Raw genomic sequence first — 26,552 nt, forward strand, 5'->3', positions numbered from 1 at the left:
CTCGGACTCTCTCTTTCTGACATACCCTTTAATAAACCACATTTTGACATAACTCCCTTTAAATATAGCAGCACAGGTTGAGTTTCAAATGATTGTTTGTTGCCAGGCCGTCTGGCCTCTGGAGTGCATTTTTTTCATTGAGAACTTTCTCACCTTTCAAATTACAAATACTACTACTCTCACAGTGCCATGCATGTAAGAGGCACTGAAATCACTCCTGCTGTGTTTTTGAAAATGATCTCTGAGGTTGGTATCTCCCAGGGTTGCAAAAAAACACAAGGAAATTGCCCAACAAATGGCTCCCTGAAAATTCAGAGAAGGTATACCCAGGCAAAGGAAGGGAAGTTTAAAGAGTCACCTCCTGAAAGCAGAGAAACAGAATGAATAAGAAGGTGGGGGGAGCAGTTTAAATTACCAGCCACTCTGCATATATTTAAAAAATCCCCTTTAAGGAAGATGCCAACCTCGAAATCCAAGCAAAAATTAAGTCAGGGGAAGAGGAATCTAAAACAGGAGTTAGAAAGGCATGCAGCTTAAAAATAACCAGAAGAACCATTCATCACCTCAACTACATCAAAAAGCATAGAACAAAGAAGAAAACAAAACAGAACTGGAAAAGGAACTGATGGCATGAGAAAAACAGGGAAATACCTGTGCCAGGTTTGCACTGGGTGCTTTATTAAGCGTCTCCATTTTTTCTAAATCTGCCTCTAACTGTGTCTGGCAGAGGTTGAGATCTTTTTCTAGATTAGTCTGGTTCAAGAAAGAAAAGATGGGAAAGAATGTTTTAGTTTAGAGGAAAGGTAGGAGGAATGGAAGGTTAAGTTTGAAAAATGAATTTGTTTAGGGTTATACATTAATAAGGCAAAGATGGCATGACTAAAACACAAGGGCTCACTAGAAATTAGTTCAAGACAGGAAAACAGAGAATGCAACATTAGGCATATAAAATAAATCCTGAAGTTATCAGAGCTTGAAAACTCTATTCTACTTGCTAAAGAAAGGAATTACAAATACCACAAGAACCTACCTTTAAGGAAATACCTATTTTCTCTCTTTTCAGAGTATGGTGACTGTGACAAATACTATATGTCAGAAGAATAAGTCATTGCTTTAAAAACTTTTAGACATTAGTGTCTTAGAGACTTTGTTAAATAGTTTTATCATTAAGCCAAAAAAAAAGTTATCAAGTTAAAAAAAAAAAAGTGATTTAAGAAAAGAAAAGAAAAACCCCACGACACACTCACACTAACCAGGCTAGAGAGCACACACACAGCCCACGGAGGAGGCACAGAGGAATTACCTTTCTATCCTCTCTAGGAAGGATAGAGCAGTCTCCAGGAGTATAATCCCATATCTTTTTGGGAGGCTGACGGGAAGCAGAGGAGGAAATGAAGAAATGAGCATAAAGACATAAAGACAAACACGGAGACTGGCTCAAACAAAGAGGGGCACACTAGGAGAACTGTATCAACACAGGAAAGTTAACTCAAAGCAAAGGGGCAGACGCTCAGCCTCCCAAGGAGGCTGCCTGGGGACTCTGCAGAACTTGGGACCTGGAAACATTAACTGGGAAGTTTGTTTCTATGTCTATGTCTCAAGGTTAAATCATTGTTGAATTCTAAATATTGAAAATTTAAGAAAAAAAGGGGAAAAAACCATTAATAGCAATTTGAACAAAAATTGAAACTTCTAAATTCCTCATTCTTTTCAAACTAAGATTGACACTGAGAGTCTACACTTTTGAAGCAGTCTTCTCCACTGTAAAATTCATTATGTGTTAATCAATGTGTGAATTTGGAGATTTGGCTAATGGAGGGTAAATTAAACTAAATATGCTTTCTGCGGCTTGTGGCAATGAAATCCATGTACATAATGAGTGTTAAATATCGCACTGTATAACTAGACAATTCCACTAGACAATTTTTAAAATCTCCTTTTGTAATTTAACCAGACTTTGACAACATGCCTAGTGGTAGACCCATACCTCCCATCTCCCTTAGAAGACCGAGTTTATACTTTGAATTTAAACCATGGACTATACGGTTATTTTTGTTTTCTCCTTTAATTCTTCATGTTAGAATTAGAGCTGCATTCCTAAAACAGAAATCTGCCAGAGAACTGTCGTAAGTTTAACAACGGAGAGGCTTGGAGGGTAGGACATTCAGAAGTTACAAGTCACTTCTAACTCTGGAACCTCTCTCCCACTGAGTGGACCCTTCTTGTTCTGCCAACTTAGACTTGAACACAATGACCTCTGAGGAGAAGAGATCATTAATAGCTCTTAGAATTTTGTGCAAATTTCATTATAACCAACTCTATGGTGGCATTCAAACTGGCTTATATTGTGACACTTGCCTTGAGCTTACTTATAGAAATCATTAGGAGGAAAAAGAAGCAAAAGCTGACACTCAGGCTCTTTGTAATGAATTTGCAAATGAAAAGTAATCTGATTCCAAGGTGAAGTCACCACTGACAGCAACAGGTCAGTAATGTAACCTCTGCATATATATATTCTGCAATTTGTAAAGTAAGCGCTATTATCAACTATCCTTCACTTTAAGCATTTAATACACTTGGATTGTTTATCTGGAGAAGTAGACTTTTTAAAGTCATTTATGGTACCCCTACTAATTTCTTTCTTTACTGCAAAAACTGAGACAGTGTTTACAAATTAAATTGGTTTTAAACAACACTCCAAAAATGGTTTCTGGAGTCTTGAATTATTTGATATTCTACAACAACTGATTAGAGCTGAAAGGTATTACAGTCAGGATCTTGATGAAATTTCAGCTCATTTTGGGGTGGCTTTAAGCGAAGGGGCTGAGGAAAGGAGTTCAAGGTAGATGTCTCGTGTCACGGCTCTGGCAGGCTTTACTCACTCAGGGGGTGTGGGTCCTGAGTTGGTGTGGAATAAAAAACAGAAATGATGATTCACAAGATTTGGTAGGAGTTTTAATTTCATTCTGCTTCTGAATGACTGAAAAACCTTCCCAAACAACTCCCATGGTTTACACCACTTTTATTTATGTCTCTTACTCTTTTATGGTCTAAAGTGATTGGGGTAGGAGAGAAGTGAAGAGAAGAAAAACTTTCTCCTCACCACACCTTCTTCCCAAACCCTGGGAATAATATCCAATCATCAACTTGGTTCAACTAGACAACAAGCCCACCCTTAGGATGACGCAGACCATAAGGAATCGTTCATCTCAACACTGTTCCTCAGGAAGTGGGCATTGACTAAGTTATTTTGGCAAGTCTTCAAAAGTATTATCTTTTATTACTTTAAAAGAGCTACACAATAAGTAGTAGTCCCATTTAAGAAGGACTCTAAGGTCTATGGAAGGACTTCTCACTGCTTCAGAGAAAATGACATTTTGGAAAAGCAGCTCTAAGTCTTTAAATAATTAAGAAGCACAACACTAGGGTAAGGATACAAATTATAGGAAGGTCCCAATACACGAATGGACTGTCTTCTCAACATTTGTTTGGATTGGTTGTGTGGTGCCCAGAAACAGTGTTAATTTACTGAGCTATTCACAGAGCCTATTTATTGTATGCTGGGACTAAAAGACTGCCTATTGCTAAAAAAATAGAATTATTTGCACTGTTAGATTTAGTAGAACAAACCAATCACAATTAATTAGAAAATATTGTTTCATAACTTTTCCTAAAAGTTAATATTTCAGATAAAACTAATTTAGTTATTTGGCAAATGAGGAGACAACTAGAAATTTGTGGATTCTGAAAGGGACCTCAAAAAATCAATGGCATGGACTCTTTATCATGCGTAATTTAAAGCTCATAGCTTTTGCTCTCCCTGATGAAAGTATAGCATTATTATTACATATACCAATCACGGTCTTTTTTTGAGGGGGAGGGAAACTACACATATCAAAAGAAGTTTTTGTGAGATAATTGGGCAGGTTTTAAGAAAAAGAAGAAAAGGAAAAGGGTTGGGATACCGTTAAATATTTGCATGTGGAAAAGATTGCCTGAGGTAGACTTCATTGATGTCTGAATGGTGGACAGCAGAGAAAAAAGGGGGAGAAAGAAGTGAGGTGTTCACCAAAGCTTTGGAGAAGGGAGGAGGAGACGGTACCGACTTTAGGTTAGATGCTTCTCTCTCCACTGGTCATTAGGTGGCGCTGTTCATCCATGACAGCTTAGCTGCTATTAGCAGACAGCGTCCAGGAGGGGACAGGGTAGGAGGAACGCCTGTTCCTACAAGTGGGATGTTTGCAAGTCACGTGCTCCTAACTCCAAAAATACCTGAACTTTCAAACAAAGCTCAGCATAGCTAAATCAAATTAGCAATTCCAGAGCATCAGCTTAATTTCTCTTTGTCTTCATCTTAATGAAAAATATACACCATGGAATTTAACATTTTACTGAAGTATAAAGTTAATTCCTGTCTGCAAATAAAACTACCATTCTAAATCATAGTGATTCAAATGCTGGATTCAGTGCTTAAAGTCTCATACGAACATCTAATGAAACGTTTTATTTTTATACACAATCCCTCCACCTGTAAATTCTTTTTTCAGCTGTAATAATTAAGACTTTAAAGTAACAGTAGTCTTAAAATCAGTTTCCAGTCACCTCCAGTGGAAAAATGAGCTCAAATCTCCCTTCTGTTTGATACTCCTTTGGGTGCAGGGCCAAGAAAATCCTCCTTTAAGTGCCAAAATTCAATTGGTACCAAAGCCGACTTAGACACATCACAGGGAAGCTGCAGAAAGTAGGGTGAACACTAAATTTGCTGGAATTCTTAACTCTCATTTCAAATTTTGGGAAATATTATCCTAACTCATAGAAACCATTCCCTAAGAGTCACCTGTAATGAATGCGGTTGCATTCGTGGACCACATCTGCAGAGAGAGGCACTTTTTGGCCTGCCAGGCTCTTCCCTTGCACATGTACTTTCAAAAATTCTATTTAAAGCAGTGACGCTGCTGGTCTTCTCAGGGTGTAATGCATTTTCCTGCTTGTCTTCAGTATGCCATAAAGATTCTAGTCAAGGAACTGAACCAGTGGCTGAAATAATGCCATCCACAAGGCATGTGATATTTGTTGCTAGTGGTGGGAGGTCCTAAGACAAGAAATGATTTAGTTATGTCTCTCTGGGATCTTCTGGCAAGAAATACTTCCAAAGCTCACTGTCCTCTCTTGGTGAAGTAAAGCGACAGAAAGCTTACAGGTTGTGGTGAGAATAGACAATCCCACTAATGACAAGCAACATGGCTGCTCCCCATTTCCTGAATTCCGTATGAAGAGATGTGATTCTTTAGCAGCAACAATGCATCAACAGCATTATTTAAAAAGGAGTCTATAACCACTGAAGCTATTAAACTTACCGGTTTCCCAAACTCCAATTCCGAAAAGAATTTATACCAAGGTTCATTCTTTAAATCTATCTCTTCTGGGCTTATATCCCGACTCTATAGGGGTTGGTGATAGGGAAATGGAAGAGAGAGAAGGATAACATTATGCAAAGATTACATAGGAACAGGCCAGTAGAGATGCAGTGGTTTCCAGGTATACACAGCAACTGCATTCAACAGCAGCAATCATCCATTTTTACTGACACTAGCAAAATCAGGGAGCTAAAACAGGTGAAAGAGGATGGGTTTATAAAAACAGGGATACTGAGGTAGGGAGCAGTGATTGAATCACTCTTGGTCCTAAGGCAGAAGGCAAATAAACTGTGGATGGAGAATTCTGCACCTCACTGCTTCCCTCCACAATAAATTGGAATATAGGCATAACGGTATTCCTCAGTAATTGTCCATATTGTGAGAGAAAAGAAAGCCTTTATTTCCTCTTTACTGGTTAAGAGCAAATAATCTGGTGAGCACACCAAACATTTAGCCATATATGCCAGGTGAGTAGAGCAAACCATTTTTATGGGCTAGTACAGTTTTAGTACTTATTTGCAAGGCTAACTTAAGGTTTTCAAAATAAATGCAAATACTGACACTTCACAAAAGCCAATTTGTTAATACTGCATCTTTAATGGCACATGAGCAGGTGAGAAACCATGTCCCATACACAGTAAAGTGAAAGATGATACAAGTGAAAACAGAGGACACAGGAGAAAAAACATTTTAAACAAGCACCTGTAGGGGATGAATACAGACAGAATATACTTCGTGTTCTAACAAACAAATGTGAAAGAACTGGGAAAAAATAAAGGGAAAAGCTGAGCAAGACAGATACAGAACAAAAGGGGGAAAAAACTTCTGGGTTATGTTACACAAATAAGTTAGATTTCTCACTTTATGTAACTCTAAGAGGTAGTTCACACAGACTGATAATTTGATTCTGTGGGATTTCATTTAATCAAATATTTATAAAGTTCTGGTACCTTGCTCTGTGGAATAACAAGTGTTTCTGGAAATAATTAGTTGGAAAATGAATGCCTGGAAAGCAAATCAAGTTTCCCCTTAATAAACTGGAGATATATTCACATCAGACAAAAGTGTTAGAGGGTTGTGGCTTAATTAAATTCATATATGTATAAACGTTTCAAAAAACCTTGATAATCAAAAAAGAGAGAGATGGTGATTTTCTGACAACAATATGAAATAGGAAATGTACATTTTCCATGAGATTGAAAATATATAAGAAACTTCACTCCCTCAGGGCTACAACACATGGGGAAGGAGACTGCAAGTCCTGTGGCCACATCTTCAATGCGACTGCTTCACAAGCAGCTCCTCCTGGACACATTTCTTAACAATCAGTTAACAGGCCTTTCTCAGCTTGTAGAAACGTCTGTAAGCTTTCTTAGTGACCTTTACCAATCCCTTCTTCCAAAATCCTTAGAATATTTGCCATTATTTCTACTTTTGCTTTAAATAGAGGAAGACACGTCAGAGAACTTTTCATTAACTGAAATTCACTGCATCTAAGTTAGTTGAAATCAGGGAAATGTATACTGCAACACAGAGTCTGTCCTCTTGCATCCAGATTAAAACCTCCTCCAACTGTCTTTCAGGACGTAGGGCTTAAATCTTGAAGGAGAAGGCATGCTCCTTCTCAATGGATTCTGTAATTACGTTAAATAATGGATTCTAAATGGATTCTGTATTTATTCAGTGAAATGAGGCACAGTACCTACAAGGACACAACTATTCAGGAGGGCCAGTTTAGACATTGAGACATCCTAGATCCTTATATGATGGGTTTTCACGAAACCTATTTCATGTTTATTATTTTAAAAACTACTTATAAACTGCTCTCTGGGAATAGATTAAGTTTTTTTGTTTGTTTGTTTGTTTGTTTTTTAAATAAATTGTACAACTCTTTCAGGAAACTGCCTGAATGTTTTGGTACTCAGTCCTGAATGAATTAACCCATTTTATTGCCAAAAGCTGTTTGCAGATTATCTTACTGCCGAGGTTAATACTGTGCTGAGAATTGAATCAGGAGGTACGTCAACCAGCTTGGGCCCAGAGTAGCAGCCTCAGTCCTTTGAGCTGCCCGAGAGAAAGTTAAAGAGGTAATACCACACAGCACTAACATCTGCATTTGATTTTTCCATTTATAACTCAGCTGTAGATCCAATTATGGAATGGACAAATAGAAAACGTCCTTCTGGATGCACAGCAAGATCTCCATACTGGCAGGCAGGGCAGATTCTACAATGCCAGGCTAAGTTCTCTGCCACCGTGGGCTATTCTTTTCTAGGTTGGCAAAATCCTTGGAAAGGGCAGGTAACTCGTTAGGAAAATTCCTGATTCTCCTCAAGGATAGTCTTGCTGCTTGGACAGGAGCCAGAGACTAGCTTCAAATTTTAAGTAAATCAATAATCTGAGTGTGGCACGTTCATTTGCCCAGCACTTTATCATGTTCATAGTTCTTTCACCCCCATTACCACACTTGATCCTCTCACTCAGTATTTCAGTGAGGTTGGCAGGTCAGATAATAGTTCTGTTTTACAGACGAAAACACCAAGGTTCAGAAAAGTTAAATGACTTGCCCCAAGGCATAAGGCAGAGTCAGAATTTGAACTCAGAACCAGGATCTTCCAATTCCTGGCCCAGTGCTCCTTACTGTACACCGTATTCCACTTCTCACACTCCCCAGGAGAACAGGGTAGACCCACTAAGTCTGCAGATGATACCAAGATAAAACAGGGTAAGCAACAAACTTGAAAGCTGGGAAGGAACTCCAAGTGACCTGACTGTGAACTGGGAAGAAAACAAGTTGGTTTTACTTTCAAGTATATGTGGTGTCTGTAACTACTATTTTAATGTCTGTCCTTCCCACTATACTCCAGTGGGAGCAGGGACCCCAACATCTAACCCAAGGCTTGGCACATAAAATTATTCTATACATATTTGTTGAATTGAGCTGAAGTTCTGCCAGGGACTGTGGAGGAAAGTAAAGAGAACAAAGCCTTAAAAAGGCCATTTCTGACAAAGCAGGGACTGACCAACAGATCTCCAATTCCAGGGCCAGAAGAGAAGAAAATGGACTCATACTGTGATAAGAGGGGGGCCACGAAGTTATGAAGAACTTCATATGAGTTTGCCAAGTAGCAAAATAGGTCATCATGGCTGTAAATCTCCTGTGGGGAATTCTGAAGGTAGGACAGTGTTTCACCTGTCTGGGATGGTTTGGGTTCACCCCAGGGACACGATGAGCTCTAAGGTGGCCTTTATAGTCTACCATTCAACCCTTCCTGCAAACAAAAGATACATGTGTCTGTGAGGTCACAATTTAAAATGCCAGGCTTACGCAGACATGAGAACCTCAAATTGGGAAAAAAAAGTGTTTGTTTTTTTTCTCAAAAGAAGTTGTGCATTGCTGAGAGAAAATTTAGATTCTATATCTGTCACTAGTTAGGATACTTATCCACAGTTAATAACAACAAAAAAGTGTGTGTGTCTCTGTGTGTGTGTGTGGTGGTGGTGGTTGGGGGAGGCGGTGTCCTCGAATTCTGGCAAACCAGATAGTGGATACCAAAAGGCAAGACTCACACGCTGAAACTCATATTCCAACTTTTCTGTTCATGTGGCAAAAATAGCAGGAAAAAAAATTTAAAAATAAAGGACTAATTCAATTACTATGAAGAATAAACTATGAAAATACAGAGATTTGACTGAAATTTCTCTCTACAATGGAAAAACAGTTCTTCTTTGGAAGAACAGTGCTAAATAGAGTAAAACACACTAAATTAAGTGATTGTACAGTCATGTTCCTCCCTGCCCCGCCTTTGGTGTTTATGTCCCGTTACTGGATCAGCCCAGGACTTGGGACAACACAGGGGAGCCTCCTGTGTGGGAACCCCCAGATGGTGCTTTAATCCACGTGCAAGGTCACTACAGCTCTCCACAGAGGGCCCTTATGGGGTACTATGGGGTACCTTTCAGAGTTTGTAAAAACAATATAAACAATCCCAAGAACTATGGTATGGAAGATACTTGTAACCATGGTGATATCAATGAGAAAAACAAAACTATGTTTTTTTCCCCCTAGTTCTGAGTAGTGGTCAACTTACGAAAAACCTAGGAAAGGAGGAGGAAATAAGAAATTAAGAAAAGGGGCAAGCCTTCAATAAAAGCAATGACTATCAATAAACAATAATATTGCCAAAACAAAAATACTCAAAGGCCTACAGAGTCCCTGAAATCATTTAAATATATTAATATGTTATGGTACGTCCCTGGCTTGTTTTTCAAGTGTCAGGAATATACCCAAAGCACATGACTTTCTTTCCAGGAACACCTGTGTGGAAGGTTACCTTCCGTGTTTATTATCTTCTATAGGGAGAGAACTTCCAATGAAGGGTGGAGGCAGAGGCAAAATTCTCTGCTCCTCTCTGCACTTTTCTCTTAAAATAACTGCAATGCACAGTACATGCTGAAGAATGACAACTCTAAAGCAATTCTGTGAACTGCTGACCTTTTCTCGTAATTAAAATTACTTATCTCTTTGTGCTTTTAAAGATGTCACATTTTTATTTTAGTAAAAGTCAAATCAATTATTCCTTAAAAACATGTAGAGCAGAAGAGGTGGAGGGAAAAGAATCTGAACTCGCATTTCAGAGGCCTACTTATTCTGTACTCAGTGTGGTAACAGCATTTTAATAAAAACCAATCCCCAGCATGATAATTCCACCCTGCTGGCATGGCTGGAGGGCTGCAGTGTTTATGGAGCTTTGGAGAATCCCTTTAACCATGATCAGAATTCTGAACCAGCTTTTTCTAATGAAGGGTAAATAAAAGGAAGCATGATTGGCAGACACGAAACTAATCAGTTTGTAAAAATTCTTCCCCGTTTCATAGAAGAAGCCGCTTTTCCAGGGTGGTCTGCTATGCCTATACAGGCCATTTTCCCCACTTATAATTGCTTGGAGATGTGAACTTGTACAGGGAACCAAAAACCAGATTGAATATGAAATTCGTCCTCAATATTGCACTTGTCAAAAAAAGGAAGATCTAAAAGACATATTCTAACAGTCTGGGGCTTTTTTCCAGGTCATAACATCACATTATTTAGTTTTTAATGATGTACTAGTAACTTTTACAAAATTTATGCATCTTCAAATAAGAGTCACTTAAAAAAAACCTGACTTTCGTCCAGTTAGTAATAAGCCTGATAACTTAATGGTTAGATATTTTTAAAAAGACAGCAGCAAAATCAATCTTTACATTAGTATAAAATTTTAAATTAGTTAAAATCATGCACAAAAAGAGCAACAAAGCCACAATAAGAGGATTCTTTCAAAGCAGACTCTCAGGACTTAACACCTGCAAAAATGAAAAGGGTAAAAATACTTCATTTTTTCATTGTCTTCTAAACAAAGCAAGTCTATCTCAAGGGAAAAAGAATGTAATCCAAGCGCACAATGCATCCGGATTAACGAACATGGGCAGGGTGAGACAAAAGAAGTTTAATGTGCACATTACCATCTTTTCGTTGGTCAGAACGGAGGACTTGCCCGGCTGATATTCGTAAATGCTTTTGGGCTCTGCACGGTATTTTCTTGTATCCACTTTCTTATCTGGGGGCTCCCAGTCGTTTCTGTAGAAAAAAAATCCTATTAGAGCTATTTTCATGAAAATTGGCATCCGACACGGTCTGACTTTGGTCGACTGTAGTCTAATCAAGGAATTTTTATATCTGAAGCATAAAATCGGACTTGGCACGAAGCATTTAGTGGTGCTGGTTTTCTTCTCAAAACAACAAGCTAAACCTCTGTGTTTGCTTCACAAAAGGCCTGAGGTGTCCTGTGCTCAAAACCAGGCACCAGGAGGCAGAGAGAAGAGAAAGAGAAGAAGAGAGAGAAACAGCAGCAGCAAAGCTCGGTTGGAAAAATCCTTCACCTTGCTCTGCTCTCAGGAGCTTATCCTTCCCCAAACATGCCTACACTTCCCACTCGTGCTAGTGCAGGGAGCGAGTATGCAGGTCCTGGAACCAGCCAGCCGTTCCGATCCCTGCTACAGCACTTGCTCGCTAGGTGATCTGGGCCAAACACTTGACCTCTTGCTACCTTAGTTTCCTCATCTGAAAAATGGGGTTGTTGTAAAAAGGATTAAATGAGATGGTACATGTAAATCACTCAGCAGAGCACCAGGCCCATGGTAACCACTCAATAAACGTTATTTGCTATTACAACTGTGTTCTTCTCTATTCCACACCCCACCCCAGTAACCACCAAAATTGCAGCCTTTGTCACAGATACTTAACCTGATCCAGTGATGGGTTTTAGAGGATGGATACAGGAATCCTTGGAAACTGTTTGCAAATTTTTTACGCATGTACATTATTGCATGTTGCACTGTGATTAGTTTTTCTTGTAAGGCTATAAACTTCTTGAAGGCAGGGACAATGATTTATATATGCTTACATTCCTCCATAGCATCTGGTTCAATCTGCACACAGAATGCACCCAGTAGGTGCTTGATGAACGCACTTGTAAAGGATTTATGGGTATGCCCAGACTTCCTTTCAACTAATTATCAAACTCCTCAGGCAGATGCCGCTTACATACGTACCAGACTTTTTGTGTGTGTGTGTGTGTGAGGAAGATCAGCCCTGAGCTAACATCTGCCAATCCTCCTCTTTTTGCTGAGGAAGACTGGCCCGGGGCTAACATTCGTGCCCATCTTCCTCTACTTTATATGGGACGCCGCCACAGCATGGCCTGCCGAGCAGTGTGTTGGTGCGCACCCGGCATCCGAACCAGCGAACCCCGGTACACCGCAGTGGAGCGCGTGCACTTAACCACTTGCACCACCAGGCCGGCCTCTGTATGGGACTTTTAAAACATTCATTCGTCTATAAAGATAGAAAAGGTATAGAGGTGTGAAACTGAGTATGTATTTAAGGGAAAAAGAAATAATTTAGTTTGGCCTGAGACATTTTTGTGCTGAGAAGTGGTGGAAGGTGGGGCTGGAAGATGCATGAGACACCAGTCCAGAAGGCATAAGAAGGTTGCTTCACAGAGCATAAGAACTCAATAAAAGAAAATTGGGTCATTCAGTGTAGGCATTAAGAGATGACTAACGTCATTGTTAGAACCAGTCCCGGCCTTATAACTCAAAAATATGTGTTGCATAAATAAATAGAAATTAAAAAGTGTGGCATCATTTTAAAATTATATTCTCTGCTATGGGCCCCATCAGTATGCACAGAGTATTAAAAACATGACAAATCTCAAAGCTAAGATCACTCTTGAAAAACGTAGAAAGTGATATAGTCAACATTAATTAAGCCCATACCATGAGCCAGGCACTACTAGAAATGTTACATGCGTTATCTTGTCTTATCCTTGCAACATCCCTATGAATGTAAAATTTATCGCCATTTTACAGATGAGGACATTGAGTCTCAGAAATAAGACACTGCTAATAGGTGACAGAACAGGGTCTGCTTGACTGCTGGCTCCAATGCTGCCTGAACCAGCAGAGAGAGACTGTATGTCACTGGTGGGTTGTGTATGAGGGCCTAAAATCACAGAGCTGATTGTGGACAAGGGAGCACTTACCTTTCTGGGCTTGATTTTAGCGAGGAAGAGCGGGCCGGGAGGGGAAGTGTGGCCGACCTCTTCACTACCTTCTCACCATCAATGTAGCTCATCTCACTTTTTGAGCGAGGCACGGAAAGGGGCGATTTTGCTGGAGAAGGAAAGTGGGTACAAAAGACTTTTAAAACTGATGAAAACTGAAAACAGGAAGATGTCTGCCTTCATCCACCATGCCCCCCTCCTCCCCTACTACCAGGAAATTCTAAGTCACTTACTGTCTTCAGAAAAGGAGTATCGAGGAGAGTACAGATCTGAATCATCATCTATTGAACAAAACAAAATGTAATCAGGAGAAATCCAGCTAAGGTGAGAGAACCGAGTGACATGTCCCCCACTTCCACCGTCCTGCACCGGCATCCAGCCACACCACGGAGCTGAGCGAGGGGTGGGGGGGGGGCGCCAAGCGCTGGAAGCTACACCATGGCAAACCACATTTGAGAGGAGCTAGGTTCGCAGAGCCCTCCCACCCAAACAGGACCTGCAGTCCGGAAGGTACACTCATGATGCCTGGGAGATGACTGCCGCCTGACACCAAGAAAAGCATGGGGACAAATAGCCAAAGGTCCTCCTCAAAAGAACTTCCACAAGCAAAGCTGGAACACAGGGTCCCCAGCCTGGCTGAGTTGGAAGGAAGGGCTGAGACAGATCCCCAGAAGCTCACACTTAAAGTCTCTGGTCTGGCCTGCTGGGTTCCCCAAGGCCTGCTACTGGGTGGGATGGGGAGGCCCAGAGGTGTGCTTTCTATTTCCCCAGCTCAGCTGTGACCTGTTTTGTATGCTAAGGTTCCAGACACAATAGCATTTAACATAGAGGTTCTGCAGCTAAGAAAACCCTCAATCATTTGTTTTGATTCCACCTCAACCTGGTTCCTCGAGTAGCTTTCTTTCCTTGGAACACAACACACTCGTGGCAGATGTGGTTATACGGTTTGCTCTGCAAAGGTAGTGCCCGGGGAAAGTGTCTAATATGTGACTCTGGAGCAAATCAAACTCACATGGGTTTCTGTGGTGTGAGATGGCTCTCTAAGGGCATAGCACACATCCCTAAATAAGCTGAACACGGAGGCTCAAAGACCTGCAGAACTAAGACAAGATCTAAACCCTCGGGGAAGTGGCTGCACTGAACTAAAACTGAGACCACAGGCACACGAAGGGGAACAGATTTTAAAGTTGGGCCTGTCCTGAGAATGTAGGCTATTTAGTCACTACATCCATGATGAGCCCTCCAAAGCACTTCTCCAACCAGAGTTAGGCTGAAACAGTCAGCCTTTCCTATTTTCTAATATCTTGCTAACCTGAATTCAGAATTCATGAATATGGAATGAAGACCCAACTCCTTCCCTTAAAATCTGTAACAACTTTAACAAAGCACATGAACTAACCTGCAAAGACAAGTCAAAGAATCCAATATAATATGTTAATGACTAAGTGATAATCAAGTTCTTGTCACTATGCAAATCATTTTAAGTTTCAGAGCAGTAAAGGTCAGAATACTTTGTGAAATGTAAATAAAGCTAACATTGCTATTATCTTGAGTAAAGTATTACTCAAAGACAGCCTCTCTAAACGTCATCCTTTCTTACCCCCTCTCTTCTCCCCATTTTTATCTGTCCCAGGTCTCCCCTAGACCAAATAAAGGAAAGGCATCAGGTACCAAGTTATCTTTTCCCTTCCCACCCTCCCTCCCTCCCTCTTTTTGCTTTAAGGATAAGAATTAGTTGATATCAAAGTTGAACAGGGCTTAAGCTTCTTCTACCAACACAGCCAAGCCTTTCCCTGCTATAAACTGAGTATGCAAGTTTAACTTCTGAAAATAGTGAAGAGACAAAATGGGATCCAGAAATATATATTTTATTTATTTATTTATTTTTGTGAGGAGGCCCAGCCCTGAGCTAACATCCAATGCCAATCCTCCTCTTTTTTTGCTGAGGAAGACTGGCCCTGGGCTAACATCTGTGCCCATCTTCCTCTACTTTATATGGGACACCGCCACAGCATGGCTTAACAAGCGGTGCTTTGGTGCACGCCTGGGATCCGAACCCGTGAACCCCAGGCCACCGCAGCGGAGCGCGCACACTTAACCGCTTGCGCCACTGGGCCGGCCCCCAGAAATATATATTTTGAAGTATCGTTCTGATGAATTTTTTGTTGCCTGTTTTTTTATGTTTTCAAACAGAGCTTCGGATTCTTGTACTGATAAAATGCTACCATGTCAAAGAAAACTAAACATCAGCTTTGATTGCAGAGATTTGATTGGAAAAATGGTGCCTGCCAGATGAAAAATTAGCTTAGTTAGGAACCAATGTATGTACTGCTTAAAATCCAGCCTAGCATTTTAGCTCAAAACCTGTACATCTCTGAATCATGGAGAAATTACAGCTTATCAGTGGATGGTAAGGTGAGGGTTAATTTCTAACTATCACCTGGTTCCTGAGGTAAGACGCAAATGGGGAGGAAAATGACATTTAAATATTCAAAGATTTTTAAAAAATAACAAAACCTGAGCTCCTTAAAAAAATTTTCTCCCTAGAGCTTTCGAAAGTGGAATTCTAGAAGATTTGTTAGAAGAAAAGGAGAAATCGTTCTAATAAGATGGAAAAAATTAGCACAGCTTGGAGAGTTAATTTATGTATTTTGAAAAGCAGAATAAGTAGGAGAGATGAGGGATGAAGGCAACAAAGAAGCTGAATTACTGAACATACTTTTTATTTATTTATTTATTTTTTCTCCAAAGCCCCAGTAGATAGTTGTACGTCATAGTTGCACATCCTTCTAGTTGCTGTATGTGGGACACGGCCTCAGCATGGCCGGAGAAGCGGTGCGTCGGTGCGCGCCCGGGATCTGAACCCCGGCCGCCACCAGCGGAGCGCGCGCACTTAACCGCTAAGCCACGGGGCCGGCCCTGAACATCCTTAAAGCTATTCTTATTTGGTGCAGGTGGAAAAAGAAATCTCACCTATCCAAGGCTAACACAGGGCAGAGGTGTCTCTGGGTAAACAAGCTTTTCATTTCTCACAGTGTCCACAGGATCTGAGTCTGACACCATGGATTTCAGTTCACTGGACTTTTAAGGGCAATGAAGTTGTATGGATTCATCTGAATATCCAGGGGATGTATAATTTCTTCTTTTAATTTTTTATGTTTGTCTTGCAAATCTAATAGAAGAAAATTTTACCTATGCTTATGAGTAAAAAGAATAATAGCAGCTCCCATTAAGCGCCTAATAATAACTGGTAATTTACTAATACCATCTCACTTAATCCTTGCAAAAACTCCAGGAGGTATGTAAATATCTCATTTTACAGACAAGGAAATTAAGACCCAGGGAGGTTAAGAAAATTTGCCTTTAGCCACACAGTGAGAAAGAGACAAAGCAGAAACGGATTCAAGGTCTTTCTGACTCTTCTCTCTGCCTGCGATGGGGACGGGTGCTTTGTTCTATTGTCACCCCGCCTCATCTGCTCCATCCTGGGGAAAACTCTGGCTGTTCCATTATAATCTTTATCATGGAAGAGGCAGGGGAGCGTGTTGTTCTGAAACAAGTCACGCACTACAGTGTTGGCCAGACTGACTCCCAGCCCTTGAAGCCTTTGCTCTATTTTTCTGCATCACCCCCTCCCTGGTGACATTTTAGCAAGTTTTCTAAGTTACCCCACCACATTTCTAGTTTTCCTCCTGCTGGTCTATGGGGACAATGGGTAAAACTGAGTCATTCTTGCTACATCTTCCACTTGCTACCCCTTGCTACCCTCTCCTGGCAGGCTGAGTCCACACTAGGGTAGATGGGTATGAAGTTAGAAATGCCAATGAATGGGGAAATGGGTACAAGGGTCATCTTCTACATTTCTACACACTAGAGTTAACCAAATTGGGGCTGGGGGGAGAAAAAGAGACATTAACCACAGTTAAGACACATTAAATGAAACGTTTCTCAAGTTGTCTATGAACACAGACACTATCCGTGTTTCAAATCCTGCCTTCACTATTCTCCAAGGGTTCTTTAAAACTGTGCCAGAATGTGCTCAGCTGAGCTGGGATCTTGTGATTCCTGCTCATGGTGGAGCCACACGCAGATTGTGTCCCTCAGAGCCCCAAGCAGCAAACATCAAATCTTGGCAGCAACACTCAGAACTGCCTGTGCCAGTGACTTCCTGGAAGCTCTAACACTAAGTGGGATTGACTCAGGGTGAACAACTCACTTTTGGGCCCCAAAGGTGCCTGCTGGGCTCTGATGTTTACACACCAACAATTCTCCTCTGGGCTTTGGCAGTCTGTCCTCAGAGGCTCGACTTGGGAACAGCCACTCTCCTATAACTGCCAGGAGGCACATAATTGCCTTTCAACCACAATGACTTTAAATGAACTTCTGAAAAAGACTTTTTCTAGGGTTTTGGGGGGAGAATTTATAACAATCTTAAAGATACTAGAGAAAGTGCTGATTGAGAATGGTTGTTCTATAAAAAGTATGTAATTGACTAAAATGGGATGGTGGGCAAAAAGCAGTATTTGCATAATCACTTGCCTATATCAATTAAGTTTCAATTTTATGCATTTCTTAGGCCTTTAAACTAAAGTTATTTTTCTAATTATCAACAGCTTGATTTTGTTTTTTTTCTTAAATTTTATTTATTTATTTATTTTCCCCCCAAAGCCCCAGTAGATAGTTATATGTCATAGCTGCACATCCTTCTAGTTGCTGTATGTGGGACGCGGCCTCAGCATGGCCAGAGAAGCAGTGCGCGCCCGGGATCTGAACCCGGGCTGCCAGCAGCAGAGCGCGCGTACTTAACCGCTAAGCCACGGGGCCGGCCCAACAGCTTGTTTTTAACACAATCTTTTTCCACTGCTCAATTTAATTTCTTCTCCTGCTTTACCCCCACACACAGGATAAAGAGGTCAAGATAGATACACACACACTCACCCATCAATTTAAAATATTCAAAGAAAAGGAGAGACATATGCAGAAGTGGGTACAAAGTCTGGGTGGGATTGGAGAGGAAGAATAAGCAAAAAGGGAAAAGGCAGAAAGTGTTCAGGAATAGTCCAGGGAGCTTGGGGAAAGATCTCAAAGCTGTCTATGTTCTGGCTAAAGAAAATCGGATTGTAAGGGATGAAAGAAAGATCAACAAAGGGTGTAGAAAAGCTATAGAAGACAAATTCAGAAAAAAATAGAATCTGAAAGAGAAGAAGAGATGAGGTGGAGCAGGACAGGAGCATAAGTTTGGGAGGACCAGAGGGCTGGAGAAAGACTCACCCTCCTCATCTCCTGTGGCATTCCTGGCCCTGGAAGGTGGAAAGGGAGTAACTGCTACTGTCTCAACTATCCTGCAGGCCAGTCAAAGACTTTTGCACTTGCTAGGCAGAGACCTTCTGGGCAGCTCTGGTTAGGAGAGCAAAGGTGATCACTGTGAGCAGCTCAGCCCCTCCTCTGGGCAGTACTCGCTGGAGTTTGGGGCAGGAGGCACAGATCCTGGCCAGGCACCTTCACAATAGAACTATTTGCTTGAACTCAAGCAAAATAAGCCTATTCTTAGAAATCCTATGAGACTAGTAGAGGATTATTTTAACCCAGATATGGATGTGCCTGGGAAAATCAGCCTCCTAAATCCTTGTCTTAGTGCATCCTTGTCCAGGAATAAGGAAAAAGCTCGATGAGACACACCACTATGACATGATATGTCACCACAACCTGGGGATGCCCGGAGTCACCTCACCAGGAGGTGGTAGTGGCCACCACCAGCCTGACAGTGGTGGGAGAGGTATCCAGAAGCAAGGGGAAAAGCTGGACCTGGGACTTTACCCCTGGCTGATAGCCTTCACCCTGACATGGCCAAATGGGTCCTCACAGGCCATGGACCACAAAGTAACACACCAGTTACCTGGTTTTGCTGCTGATGCTGAGGCATCATTTGAAAACAGCTCCCATTTTCTTGACATCAAGCATGTCAAGAGGGCCAACATCATCTGGCCTTGTTCCGAGTGGAAAGGGTAGCTCTTTTGAATCTGTATTCCCCACTCTAATTCTATATCCAAATCCCCAAAATTGCACTGGGCGAGTATCTTCTTCACTTTTTGGAGGGTGGGGAAGGGTGGTGTTCCTCAGTGGTCCTCAATTCTGGCCATGTGTCAAATGGCTTGAGGAGCTCTCCTAACTACGAAATCCCAGTCACCATCCCAGGAGATGCTGGCTCAGCCGAATGAGGCGCGACTGACTCAGAGGCAGGGCATGCGGGATGTCTGGAGTTAGACACACCGAGTGTGGCGGGAGGGGAAAGGAATCAGTAGAGCAGTAGAACAGAGTAAGTAAAAGCCCATGTTTGGAGGGCCCCACAGACCTGGGTTTGAATCCTGGCTCTGCCACATACAGTGTGATCTTGCACATATTACCTAAACTTTCTGAGCCTCACACTCTTCATTGATAAAATGAGGACTTACTTCAAGGGGTTGCTGGGAGCATGAAAATGAGGTAACAATTGTGGTGCCCTCAGCATGGAGCCTTGTATTCAGTAAGGGCTCCATAAATGGCAGGCCCGGCACAGTCATTGTGGTGGCTCTGCTATTATTATTATTAATAGGATTCTGACTGTGAGCTGCTGAGGTGCTGGCCACCACACTGCTGTTTCCTAAAGCAGGAGGGAGGGGAAGAGGCAGCGGTGGCGTTTCTGAAGCTGTTTCTCCACAGCTTGTTCCTCTCGCTCCTGCTTCAGGATGTCTGAAGACTCCTAGCAGCCCCTCCATGCTCTGGGGGCAGTGGTGGGTGGGGCTGGCGCTGGTCTCCATCAACATCCCCTCTCCCCATCCCCACAATCTTTTTGACTTAGTGGCATCTAAGATGCAAGGAAAGGACATTCGCCTTTGAGAGAGAAAATGGAGTGTAATTCCCATACAAGTAGCTTTGGGTCAGAGAGGAATGAATGATGGGGAGGAGAGGATGGGTCAAGGGAAGATTAAAAAACAAAGAAAGAAAAACTCACTTGCTTAGCCTTACTTCAAAGTTATTCCCAAAGAATTTCTGGTAAATTATTTTTATTTTTGATAAGCTTTCTAGTGACCAGGGTATGTAGTGAAATTACAGGAAATAAGCCTCCTGAATTCATTCTACTGAATTCTTCCCAAATTTCCTAGCCCCAATTCCTTTGTTTCCTCATGAAACAGTATTCGCAACATCGCTCCTTTCCCAGAGTGGTCTCAAAGATTATAAAATGACTAGAAGTGACTGCTCCTTGTTGGAATTTACAGAAATTTCTTTAAAAGCACATTTTAAATCTCATTAAGACATAATAATTCTATTTATTTTCTGAAAGTCTGGCCAGAAGTTTACTTTTTCACTGTAGCTGGAGGAGGAATAAAAGAACGTTGTTAAGCAAGCCGGCGTAAACAAATTTTCACATAGCCCTTTATTATTTAGGAGAATCAGCTTTGAGACACTTAGAAATGTCTTTTTTTATACTGTATAAACAACTAGAACTTAGATAGAGGCAGCAACCCTTAGGCTAGGTTTTGACAGGTTTATTGCAAATAATTCTAGTTTCAAATTCTGAATTCAAACAAAACAAAACAAAACAAAAAAAACCCGATAGCAACAACAGTCTCCTCCTCCCTGGGGGATAGACTGGAATGATGGCTCACATTTCTCAGTAAAGCTGTCTAGTTTTTAATGCTCATTAAAATCTAGGGGTAGAGCCTCAGTTAGGTGCTGATCTGTCGTTAACACGTTTCTTTGAAAGGCATAAATCTTTCCCATGTTAAGAAAGGGGTGCAGAACCCAGGGCCACCTATGGGGAGCACAGGGCTGAGGAGGACCTGCTGGAGCTCACAGACATCAAACCACAAGTTAGAGAAACTTAATAGATTCTTTAAAAAAAATTAAAATAACAATTCTTTAAAGCAATCTAACTCAAACGTTTAACTCATTTGTAAAGAGCCTTCATCTAATTGAATACATCTGTGATCTATGTCTGGCACTGTCATCTAGGCATAAGTCAAGGCAAGTGATGGAATCCACCCTATTTTTAAAAGATCTCCAGGGAAAAAGACTTCTTAAAAACTTGTGTTAAAGTCTAATCATCTGGTTATTATGAATTTTTCATGTCCAATCTAATTTTTTCCTTTTTATCCTTTAAGACTATTTCTTCCTTTTTGGTCTTTAAAAATAAAAAATAGGAAGGTCTGCTTCTTAAATTATAGGTGAAAAGTTATCATGTCATCCTTTACTGTTTATGCCTCTAGGCAAAATAATCTCAATTCCCTCTTGTGCCTGACTTGATGTGTACCAAAAAGCAGACGTCGCTGTCAACCAGTGTTGCTAGGTGTGGCATGACATGGCAGCTCTGGGTGTGAGACCACGAAACCTTGTCTTCAGACCAACAGCCAGGCTGACAATGGAAGCTGCTGGCACTGCCTGTGACAGGCCTATGGCATTCTTCCAGGCCGACGGGCACGGGACTTCTCCAGGGGGCCTTCCTCCACCCATGTCTATGGGATACCATGCCTTCAGGCACGCTGTGCGCTTGTCATCTTCCTTAGAAAGGAATGCTATCTTATTGAGTGGGTTGGGTTTGCAAGTCCAAATAAACCACAAATCAAAAACTGCATCTACTCAAAATTATCCTGAAAAAAATTCTCCCTTGTCCAACTCAATCAGTTGTTTCTTAAGCAATGCTTTTGGCTAGAATTAGCACTCTAAGATAAAAAGACTAGGTTATCTCAAACCAAACAGACTCTTATTGGCAGTGAGGAGGTCAATGATTAAAATTAAATCATTGGCTTTTAATATTTAAGTCTGGCTTTGTTCAGTAGACTTTTCTTTTCATTCAAAATAGGACCCAGGCATGAAATGGTTGGAAACCAAAAACTAGCACATAACAGGGAGACCAAAAATGGAATATGGTATTTTAACTAAAACTATCTAATACATCCCAGCATGTCATTTCATATATGTTAAGTGAGCAGTACAAGTTTGCTGAATGCCTGAATGGATGACTTTACCAATGATGAGAAGGGCTGTGCAGAATGGTTTACTGAGCTAAATTAGAGCAGAGAAGAACCGAAGTGGTGGCATACGGCTTCATCCCTGGAAAAGAACTCTGGCTGGCTCCAGGGTCCAAAGCCTTTCTCATCAACATTCTCCAGGTATTTAACGAGGACCTACTGTGTGCCAGTAAGGTTCTTCCACGGCCTTCTGGACACATGATCTTGCAACTGCCACCACACTGGACACAGTACAATGAAGTGGTTTGTCTAATCCCTTGCCAGATGTGAACTTTTGAGAACAGAGGACATATTTTATCCAAGGCACTATCCTCAGTTCCAAGGACAGTGCATGGCACAGGCAAGTGCTTACTACTACTTGAATGAATGAAGATCAGAGCACGCAACATCTCATCCTAAAAGACCATTTAACAAAATTTCCTCCCGCATACTCCATTCACTCCTCTCTTTCGGGGTCACTCATCCAAAGATCAGACAATCCCTGGGACTAGGATAATTCTCAAGTTGTTGCCATTAACTCACCTTTTGGAACCTTCCTTGACACCTAGACTTTTTGCCCCAGAAAAGAATCTCTCTCGAATGTGGCTGTCTCCATAGCAGGTCCAAATTCTTAGCCAGTTCTTTCATGAAATGTTTTCTAGCTTGGCCAAAGCCCTTATTTTCAAGAGATATCCTTCCCCAGTATTACTGAATCTCATACCCGGATACCTCTTCGGGAATTCCCTACCAAGGAGATACACCCTGAGGGCCCATGACAAGAGGCAGCCAGAGACAGGCTAGTTGCACATATAGGAACCCGGTAATTTTTCTGTTGTTAGCAGCTTGGCATGTCTACCTCCTGTCCATTAGCCACAATGACTCAGCTTCCCTGAGTCACTGCCCAGCCACCAGCACTATGCGACTACCCCAAATACAAAGCCTTGGGTAGCTGGGTACAGGCAGCTTTTCCCAGAGCCCCACATGTTCAAAGCATAATAACTAAGCTACATTGGCTACCCTATTAATCATGTAGACTCCAAGGGAATAGGATTAAAATACCATCTGGATAGACTCCAGTTATACAGTCAGCGAGGAGCAAGACAACACCACAAACACAAGGTTAGAGGGAAGCAAATGATTGGGAGACAGCCTTTAGCCACCAGGAAAAACCCCAAAGTGAAAAAGAAAGTAACAGCAGTGGTACAAAGAGGCACATGATTTTCCTTTAATTACCTTCAGATTTAGGACTAGGAGTAGATGCAGGAAACTGGTAGGTAGGAGTGTAAGGATTGCCCTCTGCAGCAGAAAAAAGCAGTGGATTTTGAAACTATCCACCATGAAGTGGTGGAACTGACAAATCCCCAACTGACTCTTTCGAATTGTTGATTACCTATTTTAGTGTTATTAAAGCACACGGGCATCACACTTAAAAATAGATTAATGAATTAGAAAGGACTTAGTTATTTTAATATAGCACGTCATGCAAATGAGTGAAATTAAATGTTCACCAACCAAAGACGACTATAAAAACAAAATCTAAAAGCCAAATCATATTCCTATAATGGAACTATAAGAATTAATTTAAGGCTAGGACAACAGATACACTGTCTAAGTTTATGGTACCTTCAGAATTTTGCTGGATTTCAGGAAGTTCAGGGAATTTGTACGTAGGGAAATAAGGGTTTTCTTCAGGAGTGTCTAGGCAGAGGAGCAGGTTTGGGAGAGAGAATAGAGGAAGATACAAATGGAGAGAATGAACGAACAGGAATCCACACACAATTTAGGCTCCTTGAATTCTGGATCATACTAAGCTTCACTGGTGACATGAAAGAAATTCAAACTGCTTCAAAAAATCCAGTCCTTTTGCCTGAATTACTGAGACACATCTAAAGAGACAATATCACTTCTCTTCCAGGACAAAGAATTACATATATACAGGCTCCGAGAAGCAAGAGGCATTTAGCATAAAACTTTAAGTTTTTACTTTTTATAGGCAAAAAATATTAAGTATGCTAATAAGTAGTATGTAATGAAAACACTATCATAAAATGATTTTTAAATCAAAACTTGGCATTAGCATCAAAGCAAACAAGAAGATTCTTAATTTTTCAAATACCTCCCTACCATTAAAGGAGGTAGTTTTGTTTAGAACCTGCAATTTAGGCTGAGTTAACAGCTTCAACATGAGACGACCAATGCTGCCTGCGGGGCAAAATTATATATTTTTCACATATGCAGGGTGTCTTGGCATCTGGGCTGCCAAAGCTGGGTCTAAAGGCGAGAGAGACACAGATTGTTGGAAGAAATGGACATTGGCTTTAGGAAGGGACCAGAGGAACTGATGCCATCCAGTCAGAGACCCAGCATTTAGCATCACCACTATGACTGAGCTCCTTTACCCCGTCGTAGTGGATTTACTCTTGGCTCAGAAATGCTAAACACAGAGCATCTCAATATTTAGAAACAGTTTGAGGAGGAGCACAGCCAGGTTCACTTTGAACACTGCAAGAGCTAATTAACAGTGATGTTAGCTGCCATCCACAGCTAATCAGAGAGATTGGGTTTTAGTGGCTTAGGTCACACTGACCAGAATGCTTTTTCTTTGCCTTCATGTGTCATCCGTGCCAGGCGGCCAGACTGGATTTGGCCACAGGGAAGGACAGGATGCTCTGCCCTGGGGAGGAGTGGTACCCTTCCCATGGTGCAGCTGCACCCCTGCCTATCAGCTGACTGGTGGCACAAGCGGATGGGAGCTGGTGGAGTCGTGACCTGCCGGAGCACTGTCCTGGCATTCTCCCACCGTGCTGGGTCACCTGCTGACAGCCCAGGGGGCCCTGATTTGGAAGCGCTTCTCTCCCAGCTTGAACTGGCTTTGGTGTGTCAGCTCTTGACTGACTCTCAGGACTACCTGGCAAGTGCTGGTTCCCGGCTGGGGAAGATTATTTTTCACATTAACACCGCTTTATAGTTGCACCATGGCATTCTACTTCACAAGGCAGATTTTCTCTCATTTGGACCCTGCAACTTCCCTCGGAGGAAAGGAAGTGGGACAAACACAGAGAGGTACATGATTGGCCCAAGGTCACATGAATACTTGATCCCCAAGGTGAGAAAAGTTTTTAACTCCCATTTTAGTGCCTTCTCCACTCACTCTGCCTACAAGGCAGTCATGGGCTGACATGGGGAGATGCACCTAAAGCCAAAAGCAGGTGGGAGCTGGAGCTGCTCGCATCCTAGGCAGGCAGATGCTGAAGCACAGGCAGAGTGCGGGGCTCAGCCTGCTGCATCCCACAACATCTGGGAGGGAAGACTTGAGAGCTGAGCTCAAATCCCACAGGTGAGGCAGGCACACAAGTGCTCCCTCCCTCCTCTGCTCTGAAGTTGTATGGCTGGGCTCAGGCAGGCCAGTGCCCAATGAGGTCAAGCCACAGGGCCAAGTCTTCTGGAATCCTAGCGAAGTAAGTTTAGGCCCTCACCACAACAGTCAACAAATGGGCATAGCACAGCTTCTACAAAGGAAAATCAGTACCTCTGTTTAGTTTGTGGATCTGTTTAAACATGGTCTTGTACCAGTCTTTTGATCTCTCGGTATTCTGGAGAAAAACAAAAGCAAAGATTAAAATAAAATGCAAGTCCTGGTACGTTTCAGAACTTCTATGATTACAAAATCAAATGGAAAGTGACAACATCTGAAGTCAAAACTCACATAACTCTAAACATCTTTGCAATCCCATTTTTAAAATGCAAAACTCTTGGGAAAGAACAAACCAAGAGATTCAGATCTGAATCTGCAGAGAAATATTTGGCCAAAAGGATGCAGATTTTGAAAATAGTGGACAAGGATCCACTTGAAATGTGTCCCTTCTTATATAATTTTTTAAAATTTCATTTTTAGAGAGAATCTCTCTCCATATATAGATGACTAAATTGAAGTAAAGCCTTCTAGAAACATAAGAGACAAAGAACATTTGCGCATTAGACCGTGCCCCACCAATGTCAGGTTATTCCGTAGAAGTGTATCTAAGTCACCTTGCATAGGGCCAGATTTAGAATACACACATTAAAACATAACCCATTACAGCAGACAATGCCAGAGAGTTTTCATCCCAACCACAAAGCTGGGCTGTTATTGTTTGTTTTCTTAAGATAAAAATAAAACAAAGAAGGGGATAGACAAGTGGTTAGATCAGATAGTCTCACTCCTTTATAGATGAGGAAATGAGATACATAAAGTCAAAGTCACCAACGTCTCAGAGCTGGTGAGGTGAGTGGGAGGGCCGCCTAACATGATGGTTATGGGTAATGGTTTGGGAGTCAGACAGCTCTGTCACCCACAAGTTGTAATCCCTCTGAGTCCCTGTTTTCTCATCTATAAAATGGGAATGGTATTAGTATCCACCTTGTAGAGTGAATGATATTTAAAGGAGATAATGCACTCAGCAAATGGTAGCTGTGATTACTATTAGTAATAATTCTCTTTCTAGTTATTATTATTATTATTATTATATCCTTACTATTACTTAGGATCAGACAACAGCTCTTTT

The 26,552-nt window shown here is 41.5% G+C and overlaps 1 protein-coding gene across 14 annotated transcripts in view; it reads right to left on the reverse strand.

Moving 5' to 3' along the window:
• The window catches only part of SORBS1 (sorbin and SH3 domain containing 1), a 219,596-nt gene that overhangs the window by 48,330 nt on the left and 144,714 nt on the right, over positions 1 to 26,552 (reverse strand). For 9 of the 14 annotated variants that reach the window (XM_087432317.1, XM_087432319.1, XM_087432318.1 and 6 more), the window contains 5 exons: positions 25,538 to 25,601; positions 13,255 to 13,302; positions 13,001 to 13,130; positions 10,920 to 11,034; positions 5,358 to 5,441 (listed from right to left, as the gene is read on the reverse strand). In XM_087432317.1, the coding sequence (XP_087288443.1) occupies positions 5,358 to 5,441; positions 10,920 to 11,034; positions 13,001 to 13,130; positions 13,255 to 13,302; positions 25,538 to 25,601 (441 nt within the window). Of the gene's footprint in view, positions 1 to 651; positions 754 to 1,303; positions 1,370 to 5,357; positions 5,442 to 10,919; positions 11,035 to 13,000; positions 13,131 to 13,254; positions 13,303 to 23,241; positions 23,305 to 23,631; positions 23,707 to 25,537; positions 25,602 to 26,552 lie in introns of all 14 variants that reach the window. The other 5 variants (XM_087432324.1, XM_087432323.1, XM_087432321.1 and 2 more) reach the window with 2 other exon arrangements.

The sequence above is a fragment of the Ceratotherium simum genome, chromosome 6 (genome assembly GCF_057802395.1).
Source record: "Ceratotherium simum simum isolate JZ-2026a chromosome 6, ASM5780239v1, whole genome shotgun sequence".
NCBI lineage: Eukaryota > Metazoa > Chordata > Mammalia > Perissodactyla > Rhinocerotidae > Ceratotherium > Ceratotherium simum.